This window comes from Ochotona princeps, chromosome 7, assembly GCF_030435755.1.
Source record: "Ochotona princeps isolate mOchPri1 chromosome 7, mOchPri1.hap1, whole genome shotgun sequence".
Lineage (NCBI taxonomy): Eukaryota > Metazoa > Chordata > Mammalia > Lagomorpha > Ochotonidae > Ochotona > Ochotona princeps.
Genome location: NC_080838.1, coordinates 26,226,468 through 26,254,233, shown reverse-complemented (window position 1 = coordinate 26,254,233; position 27,766 = coordinate 26,226,468). Strand labels below are relative to the sequence as shown.

General features: G+C 39.0%; 1 protein-coding gene across 2 annotated transcripts in view; it reads left to right on the top strand.

Annotated features, from left to right (window-relative positions):
- Positions 1-27,766, top strand: part of HSPA4L (heat shock protein family A (Hsp70) member 4 like) — a 63,717-nt gene that overhangs the window by 18,566 nt on the left and 17,385 nt on the right. For both annotated transcript variants that reach the window (XM_004588164.3, XM_058666859.1), the window contains exons 6-13: positions 4,061-4,160; positions 4,574-4,707; positions 6,427-6,671; positions 6,810-6,886; positions 8,629-8,780; positions 9,146-9,252; positions 12,810-12,943; positions 16,462-16,661. In XM_004588164.3, the coding sequence (XP_004588221.2) occupies positions 4,061-4,160; positions 4,574-4,707; positions 6,427-6,671; positions 6,810-6,886; positions 8,629-8,780; positions 9,146-9,252; positions 12,810-12,943; positions 16,462-16,661 (1,149 nt within the window). The remainder of the gene's footprint in view (positions 1-4,060; positions 4,161-4,573; positions 4,708-6,426; positions 6,672-6,809; positions 6,887-8,628; positions 8,781-9,145; positions 9,253-12,809; positions 12,944-16,461; positions 16,662-27,766) is intronic.

The following is a 27,766-nucleotide window of genomic DNA, read 5'->3' as shown; positions in this document are numbered from 1 at the left end:
GCAGATAGACGTCGCTTTATTTCTGTCTCTTCTCCTCTCTCTGTAAAATCTACATTTCAAATAAAAATGGACAAATCTTTAAACAAACAAAAAAAGTCTCAAGATGTAGCACTTCTAACTTCATAGGACCTTAGCATTTTATGGCAAAAATTGAAAATTTCCAATTGGAAATCTGAAGTTATACATATGTTATTTCAGAGGACAGATCTTACTTCAAAGATTGTGACCAAAAAAATTTATTTACCATATCTTCCCTCTTAAGAACCCATTAAATACTGTTAATTTTTAAGTTACAAGTTCTTCTTTAAATGTGAATTTATGTTTACTATTAAACTTCACTGCACAAGTATGTCATCAGAAAATTCACTCTTCAGTGAATTTAGTAACTTTAGTAACAATGTTTTTATTATTTAATTTTGTAGTTAAAGAGCAAAAAGACATCTTCCATCTGCTAATTTACTCCCCAAATGCTCTCAACAACGAGGGAGGGGCCACCTAAAATTAGGAACCCAGAAGTCATTCTGGGTCTCGCACATACATGTGTATTGCAGGAAACTGGGGCAGAATAGGAAAACTGTGATAAGAACCCAGTGGCAATATACAGCTGTGCTCCATAGTCATTTGGAACTTTTAATGGAAGAAAAAAAATGTTAAGGCTTAATATTTTGTTTTTCAGCTATTTAGTAATAATAAATAATAATTTGCTAGATACTATCATATATAGTCATCATGTTATTAATTTTCAGAGCTATTCTGTGAGATATAGTATTACTAACCTCCATTTTACAGATTAAAAAATGAGCCAAAGAAATGTTAAATAACATATCCAAAGTTAATATGGTTAACTAGTGATAGAGACTGATAGTTTATTCCCAAATCTGTGTTCATAACTTTTCAAATAGGTATTCACTTGAAAGTTTGTCAAAATGAAGCCATTTTTTTAAAATCTGCCTTTAAATTTCTCTGCATTAATTTAATTAACGTTGATTTTATTTTAATATCAAGTTATTGTCTGAACAAAATGATGTGGGCATTTTTTGTAGTAATAACTTTGTGGTTGGTCAAAACAGACCCATTTTGAGCTGTAGAAGAGCAAGTAATGTGTCCATTTTATTTACTACTATGTCTTCCTAGTAGGCAGGAATATGTCCAGTATGTAAGTTGGTCAGTCAGTTTTAAATGAGCTGGAATTATGATTTAGATTTTTGTCAGGATAATGCTAAATCAGGTTATGAAAGCTTATCAGACAAAATTGAGATTATTGTAATAATGGGGAAAACAGTGGGGGTGGGAAGAAGGAGAAAGGAAATCTATGCCTGTGGAACTGTATCATAAATAATTAAAGGGCCTGGTGTAATTGCTAGTGGCTAAATCCTTGCCTTGCATGTGCCGGGATCCCATATGGACGCTGGTTCGTGTCCTGGTTGCTCCACTTCCCACCCAGCTCCCTGCTTGTGGCCTGGGAAAGCAGTCAAAGGTGGTCCAAAGTCTTGGGACCCTCACCCGCATTGGAGACATGGAGGAAGCTCCTGGCTCTTGACTTATGATCAGCTCAGCTCCAGCCATTGTGGCCACCTGGGGAGTGAATCAGTGGATGGAAGATCTTCCATGTCTTTCCTCCTATATATATGTGACTTTCTAATTAAAAAAATAAATCTTAAAAAAAAAGATTTTGGATATACTAAGTATATTTCAAATAGTCTCATCTGTTTCTTTTTTATCTTTTTTTAAAGGTTTATTTTATTTGAAAGACAGTGTTAGAGAAGTGGATGGAAGATCTTTCTGTCTCTCCTTTCTGTAAAACTGCCTTTTCAATAAAAATCATTTAAAAATTTTTAATTTTATTAAATGACATTTGGTCCTTCAAAAAATAAAATTGGAGACTATTTCAAACATAAAATTAGGGGAAACTCCAAGTTATTTTGTACAACCCTATACTTAATAACTAGATTTTTAGAAATTTGGTTCTGGACCAAATCAAAGGGCTTCTTAGTTGGTAGAATTAAATGTAAATAAATGTTTGTTTTAAGTTCTAATTTACTTAATTTTTAAGCAGATATATTTTTTGATAGTTGTAGAAGAAATACATGCTCATTATATAAGCTCCTTGTGGTATTTTTTCGCCTCCTTGGGAATGTTACCATTTTAAACAATTGGCAATTTTATGTACATACAGAAAATAAATCATAACCATTTTTTTATAATATAATTAAGATGTCATGCCACAATAACTCGAACAAGATTCTAACACCTACATAGGATTCCATTACACAGTTATACTATAGTATACTTAACTAATCCTAAACTGATCTTGGTTTAAATATATTCAGAAATGATTTTTTATTTTATTTTCAATATTGTTTACATAGTTGAGATGGATGCTTGTCCATGTGGGCCTCTGGTTGTGGGGGAGGGTTGAGGTATGGAGGTATGTGGGTGAGATAAATGTTTTGGTTCTGTTTTGTTTCTTTTCTTCCTCCTGTTTCTGGAGGCGGTGGGAAGGAGAGAGGCTTACCCCTTGCTGCCAAACTGCATCAGCACCCAGAGATGGATGTGGTCACTTTATGTCACCCTAAAGCTCCTGATGTGGGGAAGATTATTCCAAGGGTGCTGCTTGAGTGGTCTTGGTAGTTCTGAGACGTTGTTGACTTTGTTGCACCAGGGCTGAGAAAATCTTTCTAAGATCTATTGGCTGACAAGGTCTATTTCATTGTATCCATAGACCTAAACATTTGCTGTAACACCTAGCCAGGAGGGTTGTTTAACTGTTCTGCTTTTCCTCTTTTGATGAGGTACTTAATGTCCTCTGTTAGCTTAGATGAGCCGACTGCCTTATCTTTCATATTCTTTTTTTAAAAAAAAAGATTTATTTTATTACAAAGTCAGATATACAGAGAGGAGGAGAGACTGAGAGGAAGATCTTCCGTCCGATGATTCACTTCCCAAGTGAGCCGCAACGGGCCAGTGCGCGCCAATGATGCCGGGAACCAGGAACCTCCTCCAAGTCTCCGATGTGGGTGCAGGGTCCCAATGCATTGGGCTGTCCTCGACTGCTTTCCCAGGCCACAAGCAGGGAGCTGGATGGGAAGTGGAGCTGCCGGGATTAGAACCGGCGCCCATATGGGATCCCGGTGCGTTCAAGGCGAGGACTTTAGCAGCTAGGCCACGCCGCCAGGCCCTATCTTTCATATTCTTTATTGACTGGGCACCTGCAACTGAGCAGGCCCAGACCAGATTCTTGTATGCTAAGGTCGGACCACATGTCTTGTGATTTTCTCAGAGTCCAGCAGTCTAGTTGGGGAGTACCCCTTGAAGCCTCACCTGGGGAGTCCCTAGACTTGGCTCTTACGTGTGCCAGCTAGTGCAGGGTCAGGTTTGGTCCATCACCCAAATAAGCCAATGCGTTATAGCTGGTGAATGCAACTGCCTGGTCAGACTGATTTTGTTTGAAACAGAGTATTGGGTATTACATTTTTCATTGTTCAAAGATGGGGGGAGAAAGACCAGACTAACATGGGAAATGGTTAGGTAAACAAAATTTTGGCGTTTGGTAGTTCTATCATAGTATTAATTACTTGCAAGGCTGTGAGACAGAGATCTGCCATCTGCTAGTTCCCCACCCAAATTCTTACAACAGTTAGGGTTGCTTCAGGCCAACACCAGGATCCTGACACTCACCCTAGGGCTCCCAGGTCGGTGGCAGGAACCTTAGCACTGGGACCATGGCCGGCACACCTCCCAGAGTGCACACTAGCAGCATGCTTGAATGGGAGGCAGAGCCCCCAGTTAGACCAGGCACTCTGCTACAACATGGGAGTGTGCCATGCTTCTGAACTGCTGTCTGAACATTGCTCCTTAGGTTCATTTAAATTAAAAAGGGTGTAGCATAAAAATTATCAGACTTTAGAGTAAACAGTATTTTTCCTCATTTCTTGATTAAAACCTTATTCTTTGCCTTGAACTGTACATGAATATTAGTTCAGTTTGACATTTTCAACTGATGAACTTTCAGTAAAATGTATCATATTGACCTGAAATAATTATTAATTTTAAATACCAGATTCCTAGCTTCTTTACTGATGCTGAGAGAAGATCTGTGATGGCTGCAGCCCAAGTAGCAGGGTTAAATTGCTTAAGGCTGATGAATGAAACTACTGCAGGTAAGCACTTTGCAGCTTGAAAACTACTGTAAGGAAAAAAAACTACTGTAAGAAAAATTCCTAGTTTTTTTTTCCCCGACTAACAACAAAACAGATATTTTTAAATCTATCTGAATTCTGTTACGCCTTGATAAATTACAAGTTTGGTAGAGATTGTCTTACTGGCTATGAGAATTTGTTGCTTTTAGAGTTACAGATTAATAGGGAAAATACAAGTAAGGTAAAACCAAATTATGAAAAGAATCACTTCCTTTGAGCCTAATATTATGTATTACTGTTCTATTAAAAGAGATTATCAATTATTTCTCAGCCTTTTGGCTAAAATCAAATGTAAGATAGAGTATCAAAGTGATTTGCCTCTTATTTTCCAAGTAATTGCTATTTAGAACTAACCTAACTCTGTTCTTACACAGTTGCTCTAGCATATGGAATTTATAAGCAGGATCTTCCCTCATTAGATGAGAAACCAAGAAATGTAGTATTTATTGATATGGGACATTCTGCCTATCAAGTCTCGGTTTGTGCTTTTAACAAAGGAAAACTTAAGGTAAGTGAATTAATGATTTATTATTTAAATTTAGTGAGTAAGAGCACAGATATATAGAGAACCTTAATAGTTGGTTGGAATTCAGGCTCTGCACCTTAAAAAATTAGTAACTTGAACAAGTAACAAAAAACTAAACCTAAGCCTCAGTTTCCTCATCTGAGAATAATGTCAGTAACACTCTCAAGAAGTTTTTGAGAATAGAATTAGTTAATATGCAAAAAATGACTGCAATGTCTGGTGCGTATATTATCTGCCACAATGTATGTTAGCTGTTTCTGTTGAGGCATTAAGTCACATTTAAGGGAGCAAAAATTATTTATTAAAAAATACAGAAAACTGTTTGAAAGATTCCCATTATTTTCAGAAACCTTCCTCCCAGGAGTCCTGATCATTCATTTATACCATGGAGCATGGTTCTATGTGTTTGCCTATTTAATAATTTATATTTTTGTTTATATTTTTATATTGATTATCTTGTTTCAACTTAACACGTTCTCTGCCATTATGCACATGAGTAGTAAAAAAATAAACTGCTTTTGGTTATCTAATGTGGCAAAAGCCGTTTGTCAGTTTACAGTAACATCCTTGTTATCAGAAACTTAAAAAGAAATGTTTCATATTCAATATATAAGGTAGTTCTTCAGCATAATTGTATTAACTGTTGGCATATAATTGTTTTTTTTAAATGCAATGACTTTTTAATTTTTAAAAATCTTTTGTTTTCCTTTTTATTGGATAGTTTAGACTAATCCGTATTTTTGTATCATAGATTCCTTTGTGGGCCAGGTAAAGGTGCTGCCCTTTTCTCAAAAGAATACATACTTGTGCACTAGTACAGCTCTAAGATCATTTTTCACTTAATTTTGGGTAATGCTGAACTTGATGAGAAGTCTGTTCATGGGTTCACCATACTAGTGAATAAGCTGCTTTCTACCTAGATTGTTCTTATATCCCACTGTGTTGGTTATTACCATTCTTGCACTGCATCCCCACCTTTGTAAAGGAAAGTTGTTGTGACTGTTCTAAGTTGTCCTTGTACCCTGCCTAGGAAGAGGGACCAGATGTCCTGACCCTGTGTTTTCAAGCACTTGGACGTTGAGCTTCTTCCTTTCCACTTCACTGCTGTTTGAGAGTCTATTGCTCAGCCAGTTTAGGAAACACTTGACTCCCTCTTCATTTGTTTCTCTTCTTTTTAGCTGTCTCATATATTTTTTTGCTTCTTCTATGTTTTTGTGGAAATAAGCTGTAATAAAAAGCCTAATTCTGGACTTATAAATTGGCCAATTACAACATTTTAGTTTTAGTCTTTGGATCTGTTTTTTCACAAATGTGTTGCTGTTCTGTGTATGCTTTGAACTGTTGTGTTTGATCTCTTAAACTTGGTTTCTGGGCCACCTTTTCATTACTGTTATTGAACAAAAGGATTACAGATACTGAGCCTATGGTTATTGTAGTTAAATTACTTCAGAGTTAGAATTCTTTTAATGGTGTTACATGATTCTCTAAATATAAAGCAGTTAATTCAGAATAAGGAAATAATATTGACTAAACGTATGTGATAACTCATTCCGAATTGGATACTCTTGTGATTAGACAAGTTCTTTAGCTTACTTTTTATGTTTTTGTTGTTACAGTTTTAGAAACTTTTCTTTTAGTTTTGTTTGTTTCTGAAAGACTCTACATTTCTAAGTATTCAGTTGTGTTTTTTCAACTAAACAGGTCTTGGCTACTACCTTTGATCCGTATTTGGGAGGCAGGAATTTTGATGAAGCTTTAGTAGACTACTTCTGTGATGAATTCAAGACCAAATATAAGATAAATGTGAAAGAAAACTCTCGGGCCTTGTTACGTTTATACCAGGAATGTGAAAAATTAAAGAAGCTAATGAGTGCAAATGCATCAGATCTTCCACTGAATATTGAGTGCTTCATGAATGACCTCGATGTTTCTAGTAAAATGAACAGGTACAATGTATGTTTTCAGTTTGAAAAGTGTCTGCTTGTTTTATAATGTTTAGATCACGTCTAATTTTTTCTCCTTTATTTAAATGATACACTCAACTTTTCTCCCTAAATAATGCATTTTATTTCATTTTCCCACAGGTCTCAGTTTGAACAGTTATGTGCTTCTCTCTTGGCCAGGGTTGAACCACCTTTACAAGGAGTAATGGAGCAGGCTAGTAAGTGACAGTTACTGGACTATGGAAATTGTCCCCCAGGGTATTGTTCACTTAACGAGGGTAAAAAAATTAAAAGCAAGGAAAACTTCATGTTCTTTTTATAGATTTGTAATTTTCACTTTATAGAAGGGCATATTATAAGTCCCTTGCTCTTTGAGAGGCAGAAAAACAGATGGACAGGATGAGCCCCCTTCCTCTGTTTCACTCCACAAATGACTAAAATGGCTGGAAGCTGTGGCCGCAAGCCAGGAATCGAAACTTTGAGCAATGGAGCTGCTTCCCAGGGCTGGATTATCAGCCAGGGAATGGAAATTCAGGTACTTTTGAGTAGGTGTTTTAATTAGCATCTTTTTTTTGGGGGGGGGAAGGCTAATGTTTTAATTTGAAAGAGAGGAAGAGAAATAGAGACACAGAGATCTTCCATCTGCTGTTACATTCCCTGGATGCTCATGACGGCCAGCACTGGGTCAGGCCACACCCAAAAGCCACAAGCTTTCCCTCGGTTTCCTACATGGGCGCAGAAGCCATGTACTTGGGTCAGCCTGCACCATTTGGGATTGCATGGTCATGGGCAGCAACTTCTCTTACTGTGCCACAAAGGCATCACCTTGTCTCTTATTCTTTATTCATTTAATGCCCTTAACTTAGAGTTTTAAAAATTCTTCCTGACTCATTTTATTGTTTACATTATAAAGCTAATGCTCATTCTGTTTGGAAGCACTTGTATTTTTATAAAAGTACTTGTAATTTTATAAAATTTCTAAGTGGAATTAAACTAGAAATTGGCTTGTGATTGCATTTTCAAGTCAGTTTTATCTTCCATAGGGATTTGCCTGGTTTTATTGTAACTCTACCATATGGAATAACTTCAGTGCCTAGATAACTAAAATGTGATATTAGTTATTATACTAAATGTTGCATTTGTCCAAAGTCTGTTTTTATCTTCTTTCCAGTATACTTTCTGTTCAACAAATAATTTTTGCTCTTTTAAAAAGCACTTAAAGTCTGTTTTTCACAAACTTAAAGGTTCTTTATTTTTCGAAATTAAAAACATTTTATGAGGCCAGCATGGTAGTTCAACAGGCTAATCCTCCACCTGCAAGTGCCAGCATCCCATATGAGTGTTGATTCATGTCCTGGCTGCTCCACTTCTGATCTAACTTCCTGCTTAGAACCTGGGAAGGCAGCAGAGGGAGACTCAAGTATTTGGCTTCCTGCACCCACATGGGAGCCCCAAAAGAAGCTCCTGGCTCCTGGTTTTGGATGGGCTCAACTCCAGCCGTTGCGGCCATTTGGGGAGTAAACCGGCAGATAGAGGGTCTTTCTCTCTCCTCCTCCTCTCCGTAAATCTGCCTTTCCAATAAAAATAAGATGCATTTTAAAACAAAAAACATTTTATTGAGGCTGGAATCATAGTATAGCTGGTAACTCTATCTGTGGCACCAGCATCCCATATGGGCACCAGTTTATAAGTTGCTCTATTTTCAATCTAGCTTTCTGCTAATGTACCCAGGAAAGCAGCTGAGGATAGCTCAAGTCCTTGGGCCCCTGTACCGTGTGAGAAACCCTGGAAGAAGCCCTGGCTCCTGGCTTTGGCCTGGCTCAGCTCTGGCCATTGCAGCCGTTTGGGGAGTGAACTAGAAGATGTATGCTCTCTTTCCTACGCTGTCCCCACCCTGGCTCTGTACCTCTGGGTTTAACATAAAGCAAAAATAAATATTTAGAAAATTCTTATTTCCTAGACTTACAACGTGAAGATATAAATAGTATAGAAATTGTGGGAGGAGCAACAAGAATCCCTGCAGTGAAGGAGCAAATCACTAAATTCTTTCTCAAAGACATCAGTACCACATTAAATGCCGATGAAGCTGTTGCAAGAGGATGTGCATTACAGGTATGGTTATTTATTTTTTAGACTGTATATCCTAAAGGGGGGGATAGATTTAAGAGGGTATCTTATTGTCTGTTCCGATTGTCTAATGATAGGCTAACGTTCATCAAAATTATTGATAAGTAAGTTTGATTGTAAATACAGTAACCGTTTTTAAATGAAGTCTTCTGGTTAGGACTCTTATGTTAATATTTGTGAGGTCACAGAAAGAGTGCTTTGTAGCCCTTTTAGATTTTCTCTAGGTGTTATCAAAAATGGTAATTTTTAAATTAAGAATTTTAATGTAAAGACTTTATTGATCAATTAAATCAGGGTAACCTAGGGTGTGGTTTGTGTTTATTTAAATATGGTGTACATCTTGTTTTCAGTGTGCGATTCTCTCACCAGCATTTAAAGTGCGTGAATTTTCCATAACAGACATTGTCCCTTATTCAATCACACTAAGATGGAAGACCTGTTTTGAAGATGGAACTGGGTAAGTTATTTTTGAAAATTTGTCATAATTATTGCCCAATTGAACTTTTCCAAATTAAAGAAACTTATACTTCTTAAAATCTGCCAGATAATTTATTTTAAAGATTTATTTTTATTTGTTTTTTATTGGAAAGTCAAATATACAGAGAAGAGGAGAGACAGATCTTCCATCTGCTGATCCACTCCCCAAGTGGCCACAACGACCAGAGCTGCGCCAATCCATAGCCAGGAACCAGGAACCTCCTCCAGATCTCCCACATGGGTGCAGGGTCCCAAGGCTTTGGGTTGTCCTCCACTGCTTTCCCAGTCCGCAAGCAGGGAACTCTGCCAGTAATTTAAATAAAATATTAGAAAATAACAATCTAAAATTTATATAAAATACATTATAATGGATATTTAATTCATATTTTATTGTAAGACATATTTTCTAGTGAGGATTACAATATATATGAGGTAAAAACGTAGACCTCCATTTTCCATACTAGATTTCAGAATGGTTTTCAGAGATAATCATGTAAGAGCTAGTGTGTCTGTTCATTTCTCTTACCCTGAAATAAAAAGTATGCAACCATTTAATACTCATGTGATTATTTATATATATCCAGTGTAGTTTGCCCAGGAAGTACTTTGTTTTGTGCCATAAACAAAACTTGTATTTCGGTTAATTGCCTAATTTTGGGAAGTATTGCTTGTGCAATGACTAAAACTATATTTACACTGTGAAGTTTCTTTTAACTTTTGTTCTATATTCTGTGTATCAAGGCATCAGTACTCCCCTTTAAAATTTTGTAATTTTTTAAAATATAGGTTACTAACATCATACGAATGTGTTACACAGCATTTGAATATTGTTTTTCTAAATACTGAGGCAAGAACTATGTAAAGTTCATATCAGTTACAGATGCAAAAGATTCAGAAAAAAAATCTTAAGAAAATATGCATTATAGCATATCAGGTTAAGCTTCCACCTCTTCATGCTGGCCTCCTGTATTTGCACTGGGTGGAGGTACAGTTGTTCCACTTCCAATCCCTGTTAATGTCGCTAGGAGAGCAACCTCAGATGGCCCAAGGGCATGTGCTCTTGCACTGACATGGAGACCTGGTAGAAGATCCGTGCTCCTGGCTTATACCTGGTGTAGCCCTGGCCATTGTGGCTATTTGAGAAATAAGTCATCAGATGGAAGACCTCTCTCAAACTGTAATTCTGACTTTCAAATAGACAAATAAATGCATCTTTTTTAAAAAGGGAAAAAAATTTTAAAAGGAAATAGAGGCAGGAGCTTTGGCACAGAGAGTTAAGCTACCCCTTGCGATGTGCACATGCCATATCAGAATGTGTGGGATTGAGTCCCATCTCCACTTCCCATCCAGCTTCCTGCTGATGCACAATGTGAAGCAGTAGATAATGGCTCAAGTACCTGAATTCCCACCACCCACGTGGGAAACTTGGAAGTGATTCTTTGCTCCTAGCTGTTATCTATCTACCTTGCCCTGAGTACTGTGGGCATTTGGGAAGTGAACTCTCTCTTTCTTCCTCTTTCTCTGTTACTCTGCATTTTGAATAAATAAAATATTTTTTAAGAGGAAAATTTAAATGCCACTGAAATAGCTCAACTGGCTAATCCTCTGCCTGCAACCACTGACATCCTATATGGGCACCAGGTTGTGTCCCAGCTTCTCCAGCTCCCATCCAGCTCCTTGCTTGTGGCCTGGGAAAGCAGTGGAGGATAGTCTAAAGCCTTGGGCCCCCGCACCCACATGGGAGACCCAGATAAAGCTCATGGTTTCAGATTGGCTCAGCACTGGCCATTTTGGCCTTTTGAGGAGTGAACCAGTGGATGGAAGAGACAGGTCTCTTTGTCTCTCCTTTCTGTAAATCTGCCTTTCCAATAAAAATAAATCTTAGAGAAAGAAAATAATTAGATCCTAATGACAACAAGGAAGTAAAAGGTATTAGTAGATTCTTCAACACTAACCAGAAGGAAGTAGGTCATAAATGTCAGTTTTCAAACTTTTCATAATTTAAGGTAGCTAGTATGATAATACTACAGCATTAAAGAGTGTTTCTAAGCCATTGCTAAATGACAGTCTAAGCACCTTTGTTATATTATTCAAGGACTAGGAATTGCTATGTAGGCTTTTTTGTAGTGAAGAAAATGCATTTTTATGTCAACTAAAAGAAATGAAGATCTAGATAGCAAGATATCAAAGAATATACTTGTTAGGAAATACACATTGAATTATTTATGTTTAAGGGGCGATAATGTGAGTGTGTAAATATAATATTCATAATTGCTTCAGGAAAAAGTACACAGAGGCTGTGTACTCAGAATATTAAATGGAATAAAATATTAATAGCAGTAAATCTAGGTAGAGAATGCCCTTCACAGATATTCCTTCTCCTGTGTTTTTGTATTTTTCTATAAGCTTAAAATTCTTTCCTGGGGCCAGCATTGTATTGTGATAGAGCAAGTTAAGCCCTGCTGTAGTACAGCCGTGCAGTATGGGCATTGGTTTGAATTTCGGTTGCTCCACTTCCAGCCCAGCTTCCTGATAACATGCCAGGGAAAGAAGAAGATGGGCCTAAATGCTTGTGCCCCTGCCAGCTATGTGGGAGACCCATATGAAGCTGTCTGGCCTGGTCCTGGTTGTTGTAGCCTTTTTGGGAATGAACCAACAATTGCAAGATCTCTGTCTCCTTTTTTCTATCTTTCAAATACATAAATTTTGAAAAACAAACAATAGTGTTTCCTAATAAAGGTCACTTTTCAAAGGGAGCTGGAATAAGAAAGAATTATATGTGGCAAGTATTACTAGAGTTACTCAATAAGGTCTGGTCTTAAAATGTGATTTTTTAAAATTCCAATTTATTACCCATAAAAGTTACCTGCAAAAAAGTTAAAGGAAAATGCGTAAGATGAAAAAATCAATAATGTGTGACTCTCAAAACCTTTGTTGCACCAAGATAAACAATTCAATCTGTACGTGAACTTTTTTTTTAAAACCACCTAGAATACATGTATTCTTTGGTGATCCTCATTTCAGTACTATATAACTGTTATATGTTCTGAAAACTTTTAACCATAAAGCTGTCAAAATACATATATATAACAAAATCAGAAATTGTTTTCCTTTACATGTGTGTATAGACATCTTTCCAATTATTGCTTCTGAAGTAAAATGAAATGTAGGAGAGGGTGTTTGGAGTAGTTAGGACACTGCTTGGGATGCTCACATGCTGTATTAGAATGCCTGAGCTCAGATATTGGCTGTACTGCCAGACCTTACTGGTGTAGCACTCTGGGAAGCAACAGGTGGTGGCTCATACCCTGGATTGCTATTGCTCATGCAGGAGACCTGGATTGAATGCCTGTTAGGGACTTCTGGGGAGGGATCTGGTGGATGTGTGAACTCACTCCATTTGTATGTCTGCAATTCTCTCTGTTTAGTCCATCGCTCTCCAAAAAAACAAACCAAAATCCATGAGAAGGATAGATTCTGTGTCAGGTTTATAGGCAAACTTCAATTTGTTCCCTGTTTGTTCCCATTACATTTTAGGGAATGTGAAGTGTTCTGCAAAAACCATCCTGCCCCATTCTCAAAAGTCATTACTTTCCACAAGAAAGAACCATTTGAGCTAGAAGCATTTTATACAAATTTGCATGAAGTGCCTTATCCTGATCCAAGAATTGGTAAGAAATTAACTTCCCTTTAATAAATAATATGTAAAATTTGAAAATTTCTGCTAAGCCAACACTTGGTATTTAAAGAAACATTCATACTTCTTAGCATGTACTTTCTAGTGCTCAGTACAAGTTTATGTTTGATTAATTTTGATTTCTATATTTAAAGTTCTCTATAATTTTCCTGAAAAATTCTTATCAACATTTTCTATAAAAGCTCATTAATCAGAAAATTTAAACTGTGCTGCAAAGCTCACCATATATTCTGGTTTTAGACATAATGTTCACTGGCAACCACTAGAATGATTGTTGTTGCATTAGTACAAAAGTGAGAATAGGAGGTTGTAATACAATTTTAACTAAGTAATCTATGCCAAAGATATAGTAGCACTTCATTATTTTTTAAAATACAATTAATATAAAGAGACCAGGGCTTATGCATTCCATAGGTGCAGTTCCAAGAAGGTGACCACACTTCTCTCATCTCCACTCTCCCTCCCAGTACGCTTCTCTCCATGCTTCCCTTCTCTTAATCAGTTTTTGCAATCTACTCTGTATTCACAGGTTTAATACACCATTAATTGTATATTCTACCAGTAAAAAGTTGGAAGGCCATAATTCCACTGTTGTATAAACATGGGCTAAATTGCTAGTCATATCCCAAAGTGATCATTTCTTTTTTTAATTAATTTTTTATGATGTTTACATAGTTGAGAGGGATGCATGCCCATTTGGACCACCAATTCGGATGGGAAGGGTTGAGGAATGAGGAAAATGGATGAGACAACTGCCTTCAATATCCTTTTTTCTTCTGTATCTGGGAAAAGTGGGGAGAGAAGCGGAGAGGGCTGCTACCAACAGCCCAACTGAATTAGTACCCAGGAATGAAGGAAGGCCACCCAGTGTCATTCCAGGGTCCCAATGTGGAGCATGTTCTGAGGGCACTGCTTAAGTGGTTACAGTTGTTCAGTAATTCATCATTGCCCCAAGGATGAGGAAATCCTTCCAAGGTCCATTGGTCTTCCAAGGTCCATAGTCTACCTTATTGTTGATTCACCAAATACTCACTGTCAAAGCTTGACTGGGAGAACTGTCCAATTTGTTCTGCCCTCCATGGTACTAAATATTCTCTGCAGGCCTCAATGAACATCTGGACATGGCCATCTACTGCACAGGCCTTAACAACAAAAGAGACCCAGTCCTGGCACATGCGCTCCATAGTCAGTCCAAATATCCTATGATTTTCACCATGATTGGAGTTCTGAGTCCAGTGATCCAGTTGGGTCCCCAAAAAACCTCCCCAGAGGTTACCCCAACCTGACTCCTGTGTGTGCCAGCCAGTGCGATTCCGGCTGACTTTATCACCCACATCAGCCTACATACACTGATCATTGCAGTCACCTGATCACAGCCCCATCTCACATGCAAACCAATGGATGCTGCCAACAATCCCCCACAGAATCTGCTCCCAGACCCAGTTGTGTCAAGTGCTGGTTATTGCCATGGCCCAGGCTAACATGGTCCACACCCTGCCCCAACATTAACTGGCAGCACACTATGGTCGAACCCTGCCAGCTATGGCTTTCATGTGTGCCATTAGGCAGTGGTTGATACCAACAATCCTAGCGCAGATCTCCTGCATGGACAGGTGTATTGTTTTATCTCCCAAAAGTCCTGCAGTTTTCCTCCTCCAAATCACCTGGTCTCAGCCCCCTCATTTACTCGAAAGTGCAGGATCCTGGTTGGTGGAAGTCCCACGAAAGTCACTCCTCACCTGTCACAGTCTCCTTCAGAAGTCCTCACTCCCACACATCTCTAGACCCCATTTCCTAAGTGATCCACAGCCCCCACATGCCTGCGAGTGTGCAGATCCCAAGCCTAGTCCTTTGGCAATGTGCCATGCCAGCCTGGGTCTCTGCCTGCCTGCTCAGGGCCATGCACTCTGCACATGGTCCCAGACCTTGTCTGCTGGTGTGCTGGCATCTGCTCCCCACCACCACTGCCCCAGTATCTTAAAAAAAAAAAAAAAGCAGCAAATATACTGGAATACTCGTACAGTTAGCACAAATTTGGCATTAGGCCCAGGATGCCTGCCAGCTATTAACCGCTTATAAAACTCCCAGCAGTACAACACTTGCCCAGGCAGTATAACAGTTGCCTTGGTACAGTGCAACTAGGCAATTGCCTGCAGCTGGCCTCAAAGTGACCATTTCATTCCATACATTTTATATTTTATATTAGCTGCTACATATCAGAGAAAACATATATTTGTCTTTTTGAACTAGCTTCAATATGCATAATGGTTTCCAGTTGTACCCATTTTGTTGCAAAAGGCAGCATTCCTTTTATGGCCGAGTAATATTCCATAGTTATCTATTCTACATTTTCTTTAGTCATCTATTGATGGACATCTCGGTTGATTCTGTATCTTAACTGTTATGAATTAAGCTGCAATAAGCATGGGGGTACAAATGATTCTTCTATAATCATTATAATATCATTTAAGAGGAACCATTAAGCTTTAAAATTATCTATACTAATATAGAAAATAGGTATAACATGAATATTTCAAGTACATTATTTAAAGCAGGAAACTATTAAAGGTTTTATTAGTTTTCTAAGGTTGCTATAAGAAAGTGCTGCAAACTATAGAACTTACACAATGGAAATGTATTGTCTCAGTTCTGGAAGCCAGAAGTGTTGACATGTGTGGTTCCTTCTGGGGGCTGTAGAGGGGAAGAACCTGTTCGATGCCTGTCTTTGAGCTTAGAGATGACCTCCTTTATGTTCACATGACATTCTGTCACATATGGGTGTCTGTCATTTCCAGATTCTATCTTGCAATAAGAACACCACTTGTTTTGTAAAAGGGCTCACCCTAAAGATCTCATCCCCACATAATTGCCTCTTTAAAACCTCTTTAAAGACCTAAAGTCCAAATATAGTCAGTCATAAGGCTTTGGGAAGGTTAAGACTTGACAATACGAACAGCGGAGGGAGCCACTTCAACCCACAAATAGATCAACCAAGTTTTTACAGACTACTTTTTTTGCCTGGTCTTCTCTACTGTTGTTATCATTAACTTGTTATAGGAAAACTTCCAGAAGCTTTTGAATTGCTGTATTTATGAATTACTGAGATGGTTACAATATGTAGAGGTAGGTTACAGAAGAAACATATCTGTTGTATTTTCAAGCTTAGAAATTGTACTTTGTTACTTGGCTACTTGGATTTACAATAGCACTTTTTAAAAAATTTTAGTTTTTTTATCTAGGAGTCCTTGGTTAAAATTCCAACTCTTCTTTTCACTACTATTGATGATTGGGGGTAAGTTTAACTTTTCTGGGTCATACTAAGTTTCTTTTATCTTAACAAAAGATAATTTGTGAGAAGTAACACATTTATAAGGATATGATTATAAATTTGCATTGTTTGCCAACCTCTTAAATATGGCAGATTGTTGAATAAATAAATTGCATGAGTTAATATGAGGCTCATGTACTGATTCAAGCTCTTTTTTCCTTAAGGGAGCTTCACTATTCAGAATGTTTATCCACAGTCTGATGGTGATAGTTCCAAAGTAAAAGTTAAAGTTCGTGTCAACATCCATGGAATCTTCAGTGTGGCTAGTGCATCTGTAATTGAAAAACAGAATTTGGAAGGAGATCACAGTGATGCTCCTATGGAGACTGAAGCATCATTTAAGAATGAAAACAAAGATGATGTGGTATGTAGAAATCTTGTGTCAAGGTTCTAATACATCATTTTACTCAGTACATTAGGGTTTTTTTTTCTAATTTTTATTTTTGATGATTACATGTTTGATTGGGGTGGGAACAATTTAGGGTTAGGGGAAAATGGGTGAATCATTATTTCCAAATTTTCTTCTTGACTCTGGGGGAAGGAAAGAGAGAAGGGGAGAAGCAATACCTAGCCTCCTAAATATCTCAGTACCCAGGGATAGAGAACCGCCACCCTATATCAATCCAGGTCCCCGCTTATTCCAAGGGTTCCAAACAAGTGGTTTGGATAGTTCTGAAATGCTGTCGATTTTGCCGATCCACGGGTGAGGCAACCTTCCCAGTTTCCATTGGCTGCCATAGTTGACCTCAAATCCCCATTCACCCAGAGTTTTGCTGTCATTGTTTGCTGGGATAGTTGTTCAATTTGCTTTGTTCTTCCTCTGCAATGGTACCAAATGGGCTGCCATATTCTCCATGTGCATCAGGGTCTACGTTCACTGCTCCACCTTTTTAACTCGCTGGATCCCCACCCCTAGAGCTCACAAACCCAGCATCCACCACACAGACGGGCCAAGAGACCAGGGCCAGGCGACCAGAGCCCTTCCAGATCCCCTACCTCTGGGGCATGTGTACTTTTAATGATAGCTTCATCATGAAGAGAAAGAGAGAGCAAGAGGAGTAGCCCACTGAAAACACAGTAGGGGGAGGTCAGGGAGGGTGGCAAACACAGAGCTCTTGTGGTCTCTCACACTAGAATTGGCTGTGTCACCCGCCTGGCACATGGACTTGTGTTTGCCAACAAGGCAGTACCACCAGTTCTTTGCATTCAGTCTGAGCGAAGGACCCACGTCTGTCTCACTGAACTCCAGCTCTAGACTCCACCCTGATGGAGGGTGGGCTGCACAGAGCCCCAGGCCTTCAGTCACAACATTGGCCTTCCCAGTGATCAGTCCCTGTCCTGAGTCTTCTCTCAGCATCAAGGGCACCCAGGAGGGATGTGAGGGCCTCCTGAACGTAACGAGACTCAGTGATTCAGGACATGCCAATGATTTAGTGGTTCCATCCCAGGAAGGGGACAGAGAGTGTCAAGTTCATTGGTGTGCTCCAGGGTCACAACCACTTGATATTAATGGAGTTCAGAAATCAACACCCCAGTGACTGCCTCGGAGGCTTTTTTCTCCTTTCCTGTTTCTCACCCCGTTTTCTCCAGGGCAAAGCCAGGAGCTTCTTTCAGGCCTCCCATGTGGGTGCAAGAGCCAAAGCACTTGAGCCACCTTCTGCTGCTTTTTCAGGCTATCAGCAGGGGGCTAGATTGGAAGTGAAGCAGCAAGGACTTACTTGATGAGCACCCATGTGGGATGCCAGTAAAACAGACAGAGGTTCTGTGTGCTATGCCACAGCACCAGACCCTCAAGGTTTTATTTGGTTTTCTTTAAGATTTATTTCATTTTTATTGGAAAGTCAGAGAGAAGAGACAGAGGAATATCTTCTGACCACTGATTCACTCCCCAAGTGGTCACAATGGCTGGAGCTTAGCTGATCCAAAGCCAGGAGTCCAGAGCCTTTTCAGGGTCTCCTGAGCAGGTGCAGCGTCCCAAGGCTTTTCGACCATCGCAACTGCTTTCCCAGGCCACAAGCAGGGAGCAGGATGGGAAGTGGAGCTGCCGGGATTAGAACCGGTGCCCATATGGGATCCCGGCTTGTTCAAGGTGAGGACCTTAACCATTATGTTATCGTGATGGGCCCCGAGATGCAGTTTTTACTATATGGCAAACTACACATTAGACCTGTTGGGGGCTTTTTATTTTCTTTCATGTATGCAGATCTTCCTGCATCAATAATGCTGGAGTTTAATTATTCAAAGTTTCTCAACAACTTTTTAAAAAATAGTTGGAGAGATAGATGTAGAGCTTTAATCTGCTGATTTGCATGCGCTGGGATCCCAAATGGGCAGGGGTTCTAATCCCAGTGGCCCCACTTCCCATCCAGCTCCCTGCTTGTGGCCTGGGAAAGCAGTTGAGGATGGCCCAAAGCCTTGGGACCCTGCACCCGTGTGGGAGACCCGGAAGAAGTTCCTGGTTCCTGGCTTGTGGCTCCTGGCTTCAGATTGGAACAGCACCGGCTGTTGCGGCCACTTGGAGAGTGGATCATCAGACGGAAGGTCTTCCTCTCTCTGTCTCTCCTCCTCTCTGTATATTTGCCTTTCCAATAAAATAAATAAATCTTAAAAAAAAAAAAAAACTGCATCTCGAACCAGTGGGAATAGAATGCTTTATGGTATAAATGGTATTATTTCAGTCAGCTAATCATTTTGGGATGTGGTTTTTTATTTTTAGTTTTTATTTATTTGAAAAGCAGAGATACAGAGAGAGAGACAGGGAGAGAGAGAGATGGCTTCAATCTGCTGGCTTGCTCCCCAGATGTCCACAGCAGCCAGGGCTGGGCCAGGTCGCAGCAAGCAGCTGAGAACTCAAAGCAGATCTCCCACATGGTGACAGGAACCCAAGTTCTTGGGTCATCACCTGCTACCCTACAGGGTGCACATTAGTAGAAAGCTGGTATAGAAAGTGGAGCTGGAACTTGAACCTATGGAATTAGTAATGGCTCAACCACTATGTCAAGTGCTTGTCCCAGCTAAACATTAATGAGGGTCAGTTCAAAACATTAATGAGGGTCTGGGCCTGGCACAGTAGCCTAGCAGCTGAAATACATTAGTTTTAACTGATACTTTAATATTTGACTACATTGGGCCCGGCGGTGTGGCCTAGCAGCTAAAGTCCTCACCTTGAACGCCCCAGGATCCCATGTGGGTGCCAGTTCTAATTCTGGCAGCTCCACTTCCCATCCAGCTTCCTGCTTGTGGCCTGGGAAAGCAGTTGAGGACAGCCCAAAATCTTGGGACCCTGCACCTGTGTGGGAGACCCGGAGGAGGGTCCTGGTTCCTGGCTTCGGATTGGCATAGCACCGGCCGTTGCTATGCTGGGATGATTCACCCGGAGTGAATCATCGGACGGAAGATCTTCCTCTCTGTCTCTCCTCTCTGTATATCCGACTTTGTAATAAAAATAAATAAAATCTTTAAAAATATATATTTGACTATATTAATCTCCAATGTTTTATTTTTAATTTCTGCTGGGACATATAAGTATTTTTAATAAATAATTAGGTGCCCTGTATCTTTCACATTGAAATGTACTTTTTCAGGGGCTTATATCTCTTTTTTATTATTTATATAAAATGAACAAATCTCATGTTTTCAAAGTACAGATTTAGGAACATAGTCATGCTCTCTACTCAATTGTCCCTCCCTGGTCCTCACCCTCATCCTTTATTTCTTTTTCTTTTTTCTTAAGATTTATTTATTTGAAGCACTGAGTTACAGGGAAGAAGGAACGACAGATCTTGCATGTGCTGGTTCACTCCCCAAATGGCCATAATGACCAGAGCAGGAGCTTCTCCCAGGTCTCCCACATGGGTGCAGGGATCCAAATTCTTGAGCTATCCTCTGCTGATTCTCCAGGCACATTATCAAGGAGCTGGATTTTAAGTAGAACAGATGAGAAGTGGGACATGAGCCTGCACCCATGTGGGATGCCAATGCTACAGGTGGTGGCTTTACCTGCAGTGCCACAATACCAACCCCCTTTTCAAAAGATTTTTTTTTACAATGACATACTTTCAATTCATTTCATAATCACAGGCTTAACGCTGTAGATGAAGAATTCAACAGACAACAAGTACAAAAAAATTGTTCCTCAACAGTATATATAAAGGCTATAAAAATCAAATTTCAGAATGTCAGTTTCACTCACATACTTTTTGGTTTTTGTACTGTGTGTATTACCATAGATCAGGGAAAATATGATACTTGTTTTTCTGAGACTGGCTTATTTCATTGAGCATAAGGTTACCAGTTGTATCCATTTTGTTGAAAAACACAAGATTTCATTCTTTTTATGGTTGAGTGCTATTCCATCATGTATGCATGCTGCACATGCTTTATCCAGTCGTTAGGACTTCTGGGTTTATTCCATGTCTGAACTGTTGTCAGTTGAGCTGCCGTAAACATGCACATACAGAGAACTGTCATGTTGATTTCATTTCCTTTGGTAAATTCCCAGGAATAGATTGGCTGGGTCATGTAATACATACATTTTCAGATTTCTGAGAAACCTCCATACTGTCTGCCATGCAAATTTTGCTACATTCAGTATTGCTGCCTGTGGATGTCATAATGCCTTGATTGTGTTAAGGAATATTCCTTCTATACACACTGCACAAGGTTTTTTTCATGAAAGGATAGAGTGTTTTATCAGGTGCTTTTTTGCATCTGTTGAGATAGTCATATGATTTTTATTCTTCAATTTGCTAATATGTATCACATTTATTAATTTGCATCTGTTGAAGCATGTCTGCATTCCAGAACTAAATCCAATTTGAATCTAATGTCTTGTTAGATTTAATTAACCATTATTTTGTTGAGGATTTTGGTGTCTATGCTATCAGTGTTACTGAACTGTTTTTTTCTTTTTTGTATATTTTTCTGGTTTTGGAATTAAGGATGTTGGAATCAAGAGGAATTTGAAAGAATTTCCTCCATTTCAGTTGTTTTGAATAGTTTGAAAAGAATGAGAATTAGTTCTTAAAAAGTTTGGAGGGGTTCATCTGTGGTGTGCCACCATGCCAGTCTGGGAGTGGCAGGCCTTAGGAACCTGATGAGTTCTAAGTGGTCACACCTGCAGACTGCCATTGCATTAGGCCAATGGCCTGAGGCTGAGATCCTTGGGGAGATCCCCATTGATGACCCTTGGCATTTCCAAAAAGTCTCAGACATGATAGGATCGCCAGTCTCTGGGACCAGAGCCCAGGGGTGTGTGCCTAGCATTGGAACACACAGTTATGCTGACTCTTGCGCTAGGGAGAAGATCATGCCCACATGCAAATAATGAGTCAGCCTGCTCCTGTGAACCATCCAGGATCTCGCTTGCCTCTCTGTCATCACCCAGTATTTGCAAAACGACACAGTGCAATCTTTTTTCTCTAGGAAGCACCCACCCTTAATTTGTTTCTTTCCAATTTGTGCATGCTGATAGTCATGCCTGTTGTAGAGACCAGCGATTTCTCAGAGTGGCAATGACAGTGTGGGGGGGGGGCACACAGGATAAAATTTCTCCAGCTCGTGAGATGGACCCATTAGACAAGATGGGGGGAGAGTTCCAAACCCAGGACAAGCAAAACCTGTACCTGTAAACAACAAAAAGCATGATGAATCTTTACCCTTAGGCAAGCCTTAGGAATAAGGTTCAGAAATCACTGAACTAGGGATGAAATGGAACTGGCAAGTAGCTAGTTTAGTCATGGATGGAAACTGTACCTGCCCCACCCCATGCCATGCTGTACTGCCTACCTGTCAGACCAATCACCCCTTCCCCAGGATGTAATCCCTCTCGCGCAGGGCTTGGGGATGGAAACGTGTAACCAGGAGATTCACAAAAAGCCAGCCAATGAGGAGGGGTGTTCTCTTCCTGCAAGTACAAGATGAAAGCAGAGCATCTCTCCTACCTTTCCCTTCCCTGCCCACCTAACCCCAAATATGGCCCACTTGCCTTTGTGACTTCCTTGCCTTTTAAATAAGCTTTAGCAAAAGAAAGAAAGAAAAAAAAAGTTTAATAGGAGTAAACAGTGAAGTCTGGTTCTTGATTTTCTTTTTGGTGGGGGAGGGGAAAGGTCTTCATTACAGATTCAGTCTCTATCTTAATTATTGGTCTATTTAGATTTTCTCTGTCTTCATGACTCAATTTTGTAGATTGTATGTGTCAAGAAACCCAACCATTTGGGATTTTGCAATTTTTCAATATATAGCTGTTTGTAGTGATTCTGGGTGATTCTTCATTTCTGTGGTATTCATTGTGACATCTCCATTTAATTTCTGATAATATTAATTTTGATCTTTCTGAGATTAGTTGGGCCAATAGTATATCAATTCTTTTTCAGAAAACCCAGATACTAATTTTGCTGGTCTTTTGTATCATTTTTGTCTCAATTTTGTTCAATCTCTAATTTTAATAATTTACTTCCTCCTAATTTGGGGTTTGGATTGTTATTTGTTTTTCTAGGTCCTGGAGATGCATTATTAGATCATTTATTTGATGTCGTTCCCATTTCTTAATGTAGGCCTTAATTGCTGTGAACTGCCCTCCTACCAGTGCTTTTACTGTCATGTAAGGCTTGATATGTTTTGCTGTCATCTTGTTCATTTCGAGTGTTGTGATTTTCCTTTTGATTTTGTCTGTGATGCACTGTTCATTCAGGAGTATGTTTGGTAGTCTCCATGCGTCTACATATTTTCTAGAGTTTCTTAAGTTGTTAATTTTCAGCTTCATTCTAATGAAAAAAGTTGCATGTTATGATTTTAGTTTTTCTGAATTTGTTGAGACATGCTTTATGACCTAGCATATCACCTATTCTAGAAAAAGCTTGATGGACTGATAAAAAGAATATGTATTCTATTGCTGTGGGTTTAAATGTTCTGTAGATATCAATTAGATATTTGGTCCATAGTATGGATTAGCTTCTTTTTTTGTTTTGTTTTGGTTCTTTGTAGAGCTATCGATGGGTCAAAGTGGGGTGTTGAAGTGCCCCATTATTATTGTACTGGAGTCTGTATTTTCCTTAAGATTCATTAACATTGCTTTTAAATAGTGCCACCCTGGAATTGGGTGCATATACATTTACTACAGTTACATCTTCCTGTTGAATTGATCCCTTAGTCACTACATAATGCACTTTGTCTCTTCTAAGAGTTTTTGTGTTGAAAGTATTTTGTCTGTTAGGATGGCTTCTTCTGCTCACTTGTGCTTTCTGTTCACATGGGATATATTTTTCTATGCTTTGGCTTTCAGTCTGATGTGTTTGTTGGTGAAGTGTGCCTCTTTTAAGCAGCAAGATTGATGGGTGTGACTTTTTCATCCAGGCTACAAATCTGTCTCTTTTAATAGGAGAATTTAGGACATTGACATTCAAAGTTATTGATAAGTAACAACTTAGCCCTGTCATTTCTCCAAATATATTCCCTTTGTTTGGTTTGGGTTTCCTTTGTACTTATAGTAGGAGATTCTCTGCCTTCACATTGTTTCATAGTGATGGCTACCGTATTGAGTATGCACATGATTTAGCATCACTTAGGGGACTGAACTAGTGGTAATAAATTCTTTCAGTCTGTGTTTGTTTTGGAAAGTATTTCACATTCATTTGTAAGTGAAAGTTATGACATAGTATTCTGGGTTGATATTTTTTCTATTAGGACCTAGACTATGCTTTTCCATTCTGTCCTAGCTTGTAAGATTTATGATAAGAAAACAGCTGTCAGTCTAATTGGAATCCTCTGAAAATAATCTGGCATTTCTCTCATGTGCATTTTGGAGTCTGGTCTTTGTTTTACTATGGAAAGTTTGACTATAATGTGTCACAGTGAAAACATTTTTCTTGTCTCATTTATGAGGAATTCTGTGTGCTCCCTATAATTTTCTTTCTCCAAATTAGAGAAATTTTCTATTATCATATTACCAAAAAGACCTTCTAGTTCATTCTCTTTCTTATTTTTTTTTTTACTTTCTTTTTTTTTTTTTTTAAATATTCATTTATTCATTAATTACATTGCATTACATGACACAATTTCATAGGTACTGGGATTCCCCCCCTTCACCCCATAGTTCATTCTCTTTCCATACCTCAGGATCTCTAAGACACTTGTCTTAGGTAATTTTATACTATCCAATAAATCTTTGGCCACAGTTTCTGTTTTTTTTTTTCTCACCTTTTTCTTCCCCTTGAAACATTTCCAAAGATTTGCTTCTAGCTTGGAGAACCTTACCTCACCTGGTTTGCTGTTAAGGCTTTCCTCTGCATGTTTTCATTTGGCATATTGATTTGGTTTATTTTCTATTTCAATATCATGGAAAAATTTTTAATCCAGCCATGTATAGATTTTCTTAATTCATGCATTTGCTTTGCATTGTTTTTTGAATAATTTTATGATCATTTCTTAAAATCCATTTTCAGGTGTTTCATCAGTTTCTCATTTTTTCATTTAGGTATTGAAATGTATCCCTGTGGGTGAGTTACATTGTCCCCATGTTCATATTTCTCTTGTTTGTACATCTATTTTTAGGCCTTTGTGGAACTACTTGTTGGTTTTATCCTCTGATGGCATTTATCTTTGAGGTATATCTTTGTGTCTTAGTGGAGTGTCTGATTTCAGTGGATATTCGCAGGTGTGCACTAGAATAAGCCAGGGAGCTCTGTTTTCAGTGCTCAGGAGTGATGCCAGAGTCCAGGGTGGCACCCCATGAAGCATGGTTGCTCTCCTGTATTGTCAGAAGATGGGAGGGTATGAGCTCATCCTTGTTGAGATCACTGCCGGCTTCCTCTCTGCCAAGGTAATCAGTACTCAGAGCCCACAGTGGGAACACACCCTACCCATGCTTTCGCAAGAACTAGACAAAGGATCTGTGTGGTCCTCAGTGAGAGCACAGAATCCTCTACAGTAACCCATCGCAGGCGCTCACGGGGCTCTGAGCCTCTGAGCCTCTGAAGCCACACACAGACAGACACAGTGACTGCCCAGAGACCCAGCTATACACCACACCTTATCATGTATCACTAAATTCCCACTGTCGTAACATCCAGTCAGAGAACAGGGTAACCCACTTCTGTCCCTGCGATGCTACTGTCAGGCTGAGTGGCCTATTGGTGTTCTACCTAAGTAGTTTAAGTATAAGCACCTGTGATTTGGGGAGGGGAACACCTACAGGCTTAAGTGGGTCTCCCATGCCCTGTCAACCAGTCAGGTTACTCTCCAAGTCAGTGGGGTCCACGGATTTACTTCTTAGATAGAAGGCCTTAGTCACAGTTGTGAGAGCCATGACATCCTATATTTGCCTTAAGATGGTATTTCTTCCCTTTTACTCACCTGGAGCCCTTCTTGGAGAGATGAAAAGCCAGCAGTATGTTTAAAATGCATGGGTTGGGCCTGGCATGGTGGCCTAGTGGCTGAAGTCTTCACCTTGAACATGCCAGGATCCCATGTGGGCACTGGTTCTAATCCCAGCAGCTCCACTTTCCATCCAGCTCCCTGCTTGTGGCCTGGGAAAGCAATCAGGACAGCCCAAAGCCTTGGGACTCTGCACCCACATGGGAGACCTAGAAGAAGTTCCTGGCTCCTGGCAAATTTTCTAGACCCTGTGGATATATTTGTAACAAAACAGAAAGATTCTCACCCATTTATGAACCTAAACATTCTATTTGAGAAACAGCAGGGAAGAAGCAATATAATAGCATGTCAGTCTAAAGAAAATTAATGGGAATGCATATTGGAAATTAACAATGTGACTGTGATAAGGAAAGACACAAAAGAAGGAATGGGTAGGCTAGGCAATTTGGGAATCGGTTAGCTGTAGAGGCTCTCGGACAGGAGCTCCTTTTTTGTTTCAGCAAATAGAGCAGTAGCCGATGTATAGGATTTAAGACTAAAAAGGGCACGAGTTGGGAAAAAAACAAATTTGAAGAGGCAAGAGCAAGGGAAAAATCATGTATCATGATGGAAACCTTGGTTGATTCCTTATTTTGGCTGTTATGAACAGTGTTGCTATAAACATAGTGGAACATGTCTTTTAAAAAATGAATTCATGAGTGAGGGGTGGGGGTATCCCAGTAGCTATGAAAGTGTGTCACACAATCCAATGTAATTAAATTTAAAAAAAAAATGAATTCATGAGTTTTGGGATTACACCTGGTAGTGGGACTGCTTGATCATATAGCAGATCTAGTTCTAGTTTTTTAAGATACTCCATGCTGTTTTCCCTGTTGGGTGTGCTAATTTATGTTGGCATCAACATTGTGTAAGGGTTTCCCTTTCTGCACATTTTCAGCATCCATTGCTCTGTTATTTGGATAATAGTCATTATGACATGAATGAGGTGAAATCTCATAATTTTCTTTTGCATTTCTCTGATGGCTAGTGACTTGAGCGACTATTTTTCCACTTATTTGTTGGCCATCATATTTCTTCTTTTGAAACCTATCTGTGTTCTTTGCCCATGTCTTAACTGGATTTTTGTTGTTGGGGTTTTAAGTTGCTGATATATTCTACATATTAACCATTTCTCAGATAAGTAGCTTACAAATAATTATCCTTGTGTTTCAGATAAGTAGCTTACAAATATTTCCTTGCATGTTGTTGGATGTCTGTTCCCTCTGTTGATTGTTTGCTATGTAGAGATTTCTAAATTTTATATAATCTTATTTCTTTAGTTTTGCTTTTGTTGCCTGTGCCTTGCGTGACTTATCTAAGACATCACCCATACCAGTGTCTTAAGTTGTTTGACCCACATTTTCTTCTAGCAGCTTCCTAGTCTCTAGTCTTAGTTTTAGGTGTTTGATCCATCTTGTGCTGATTATTGTATATGGTTAAAGGTATGAATCTAATTTCATTCTTCTAATAAATACAGGTTCATTGCCAGCAACATTTACTGAGAAGACTATTGTTTCTCCAATGTATATTCTGGGTATTTTTGTCAAAAATCAGTTGGTTATATAAACAAGAATTAACTTCAAGGCTCTCTGTTTCATTGACCTATGTGCCAACTTTTATGCCAGTATAACAGTCTTTTAGCTACTGTAGCTTTGTAGTTCACTTTGAAGTAAGGTATTGTGGTGCCTCCAAGCTTGGGTTTCTTGTGTTTTTTTTTTTTTATTTGTTTTGTTTTGTTTTTCCATTCAAGATTGCTTTGGCCATTCTGGGTCTTTTGTGAATCATAAAATGAGTTTTAGAATTTTTATGATTCTGTAAAGAATGTCATTGGTATTTTGACAGGAAAAATTATAATAAGGACTATATATCATAAAGTAGTAGCCAAAGTCATTCTGAATGGAGAAAAGCTGAAAGCACTTCCTTCCCTTCATCTCTGGAACAAGACAAGGAGGTCCACTTTACCATTCTTATCCAGTACAGTATTGGAAGTATTAGCAAGAGCAACAAAGGAGGAGAAAGAAAGGGCATTGAAATCAAAAGGAGGAAGTCAAGATATCC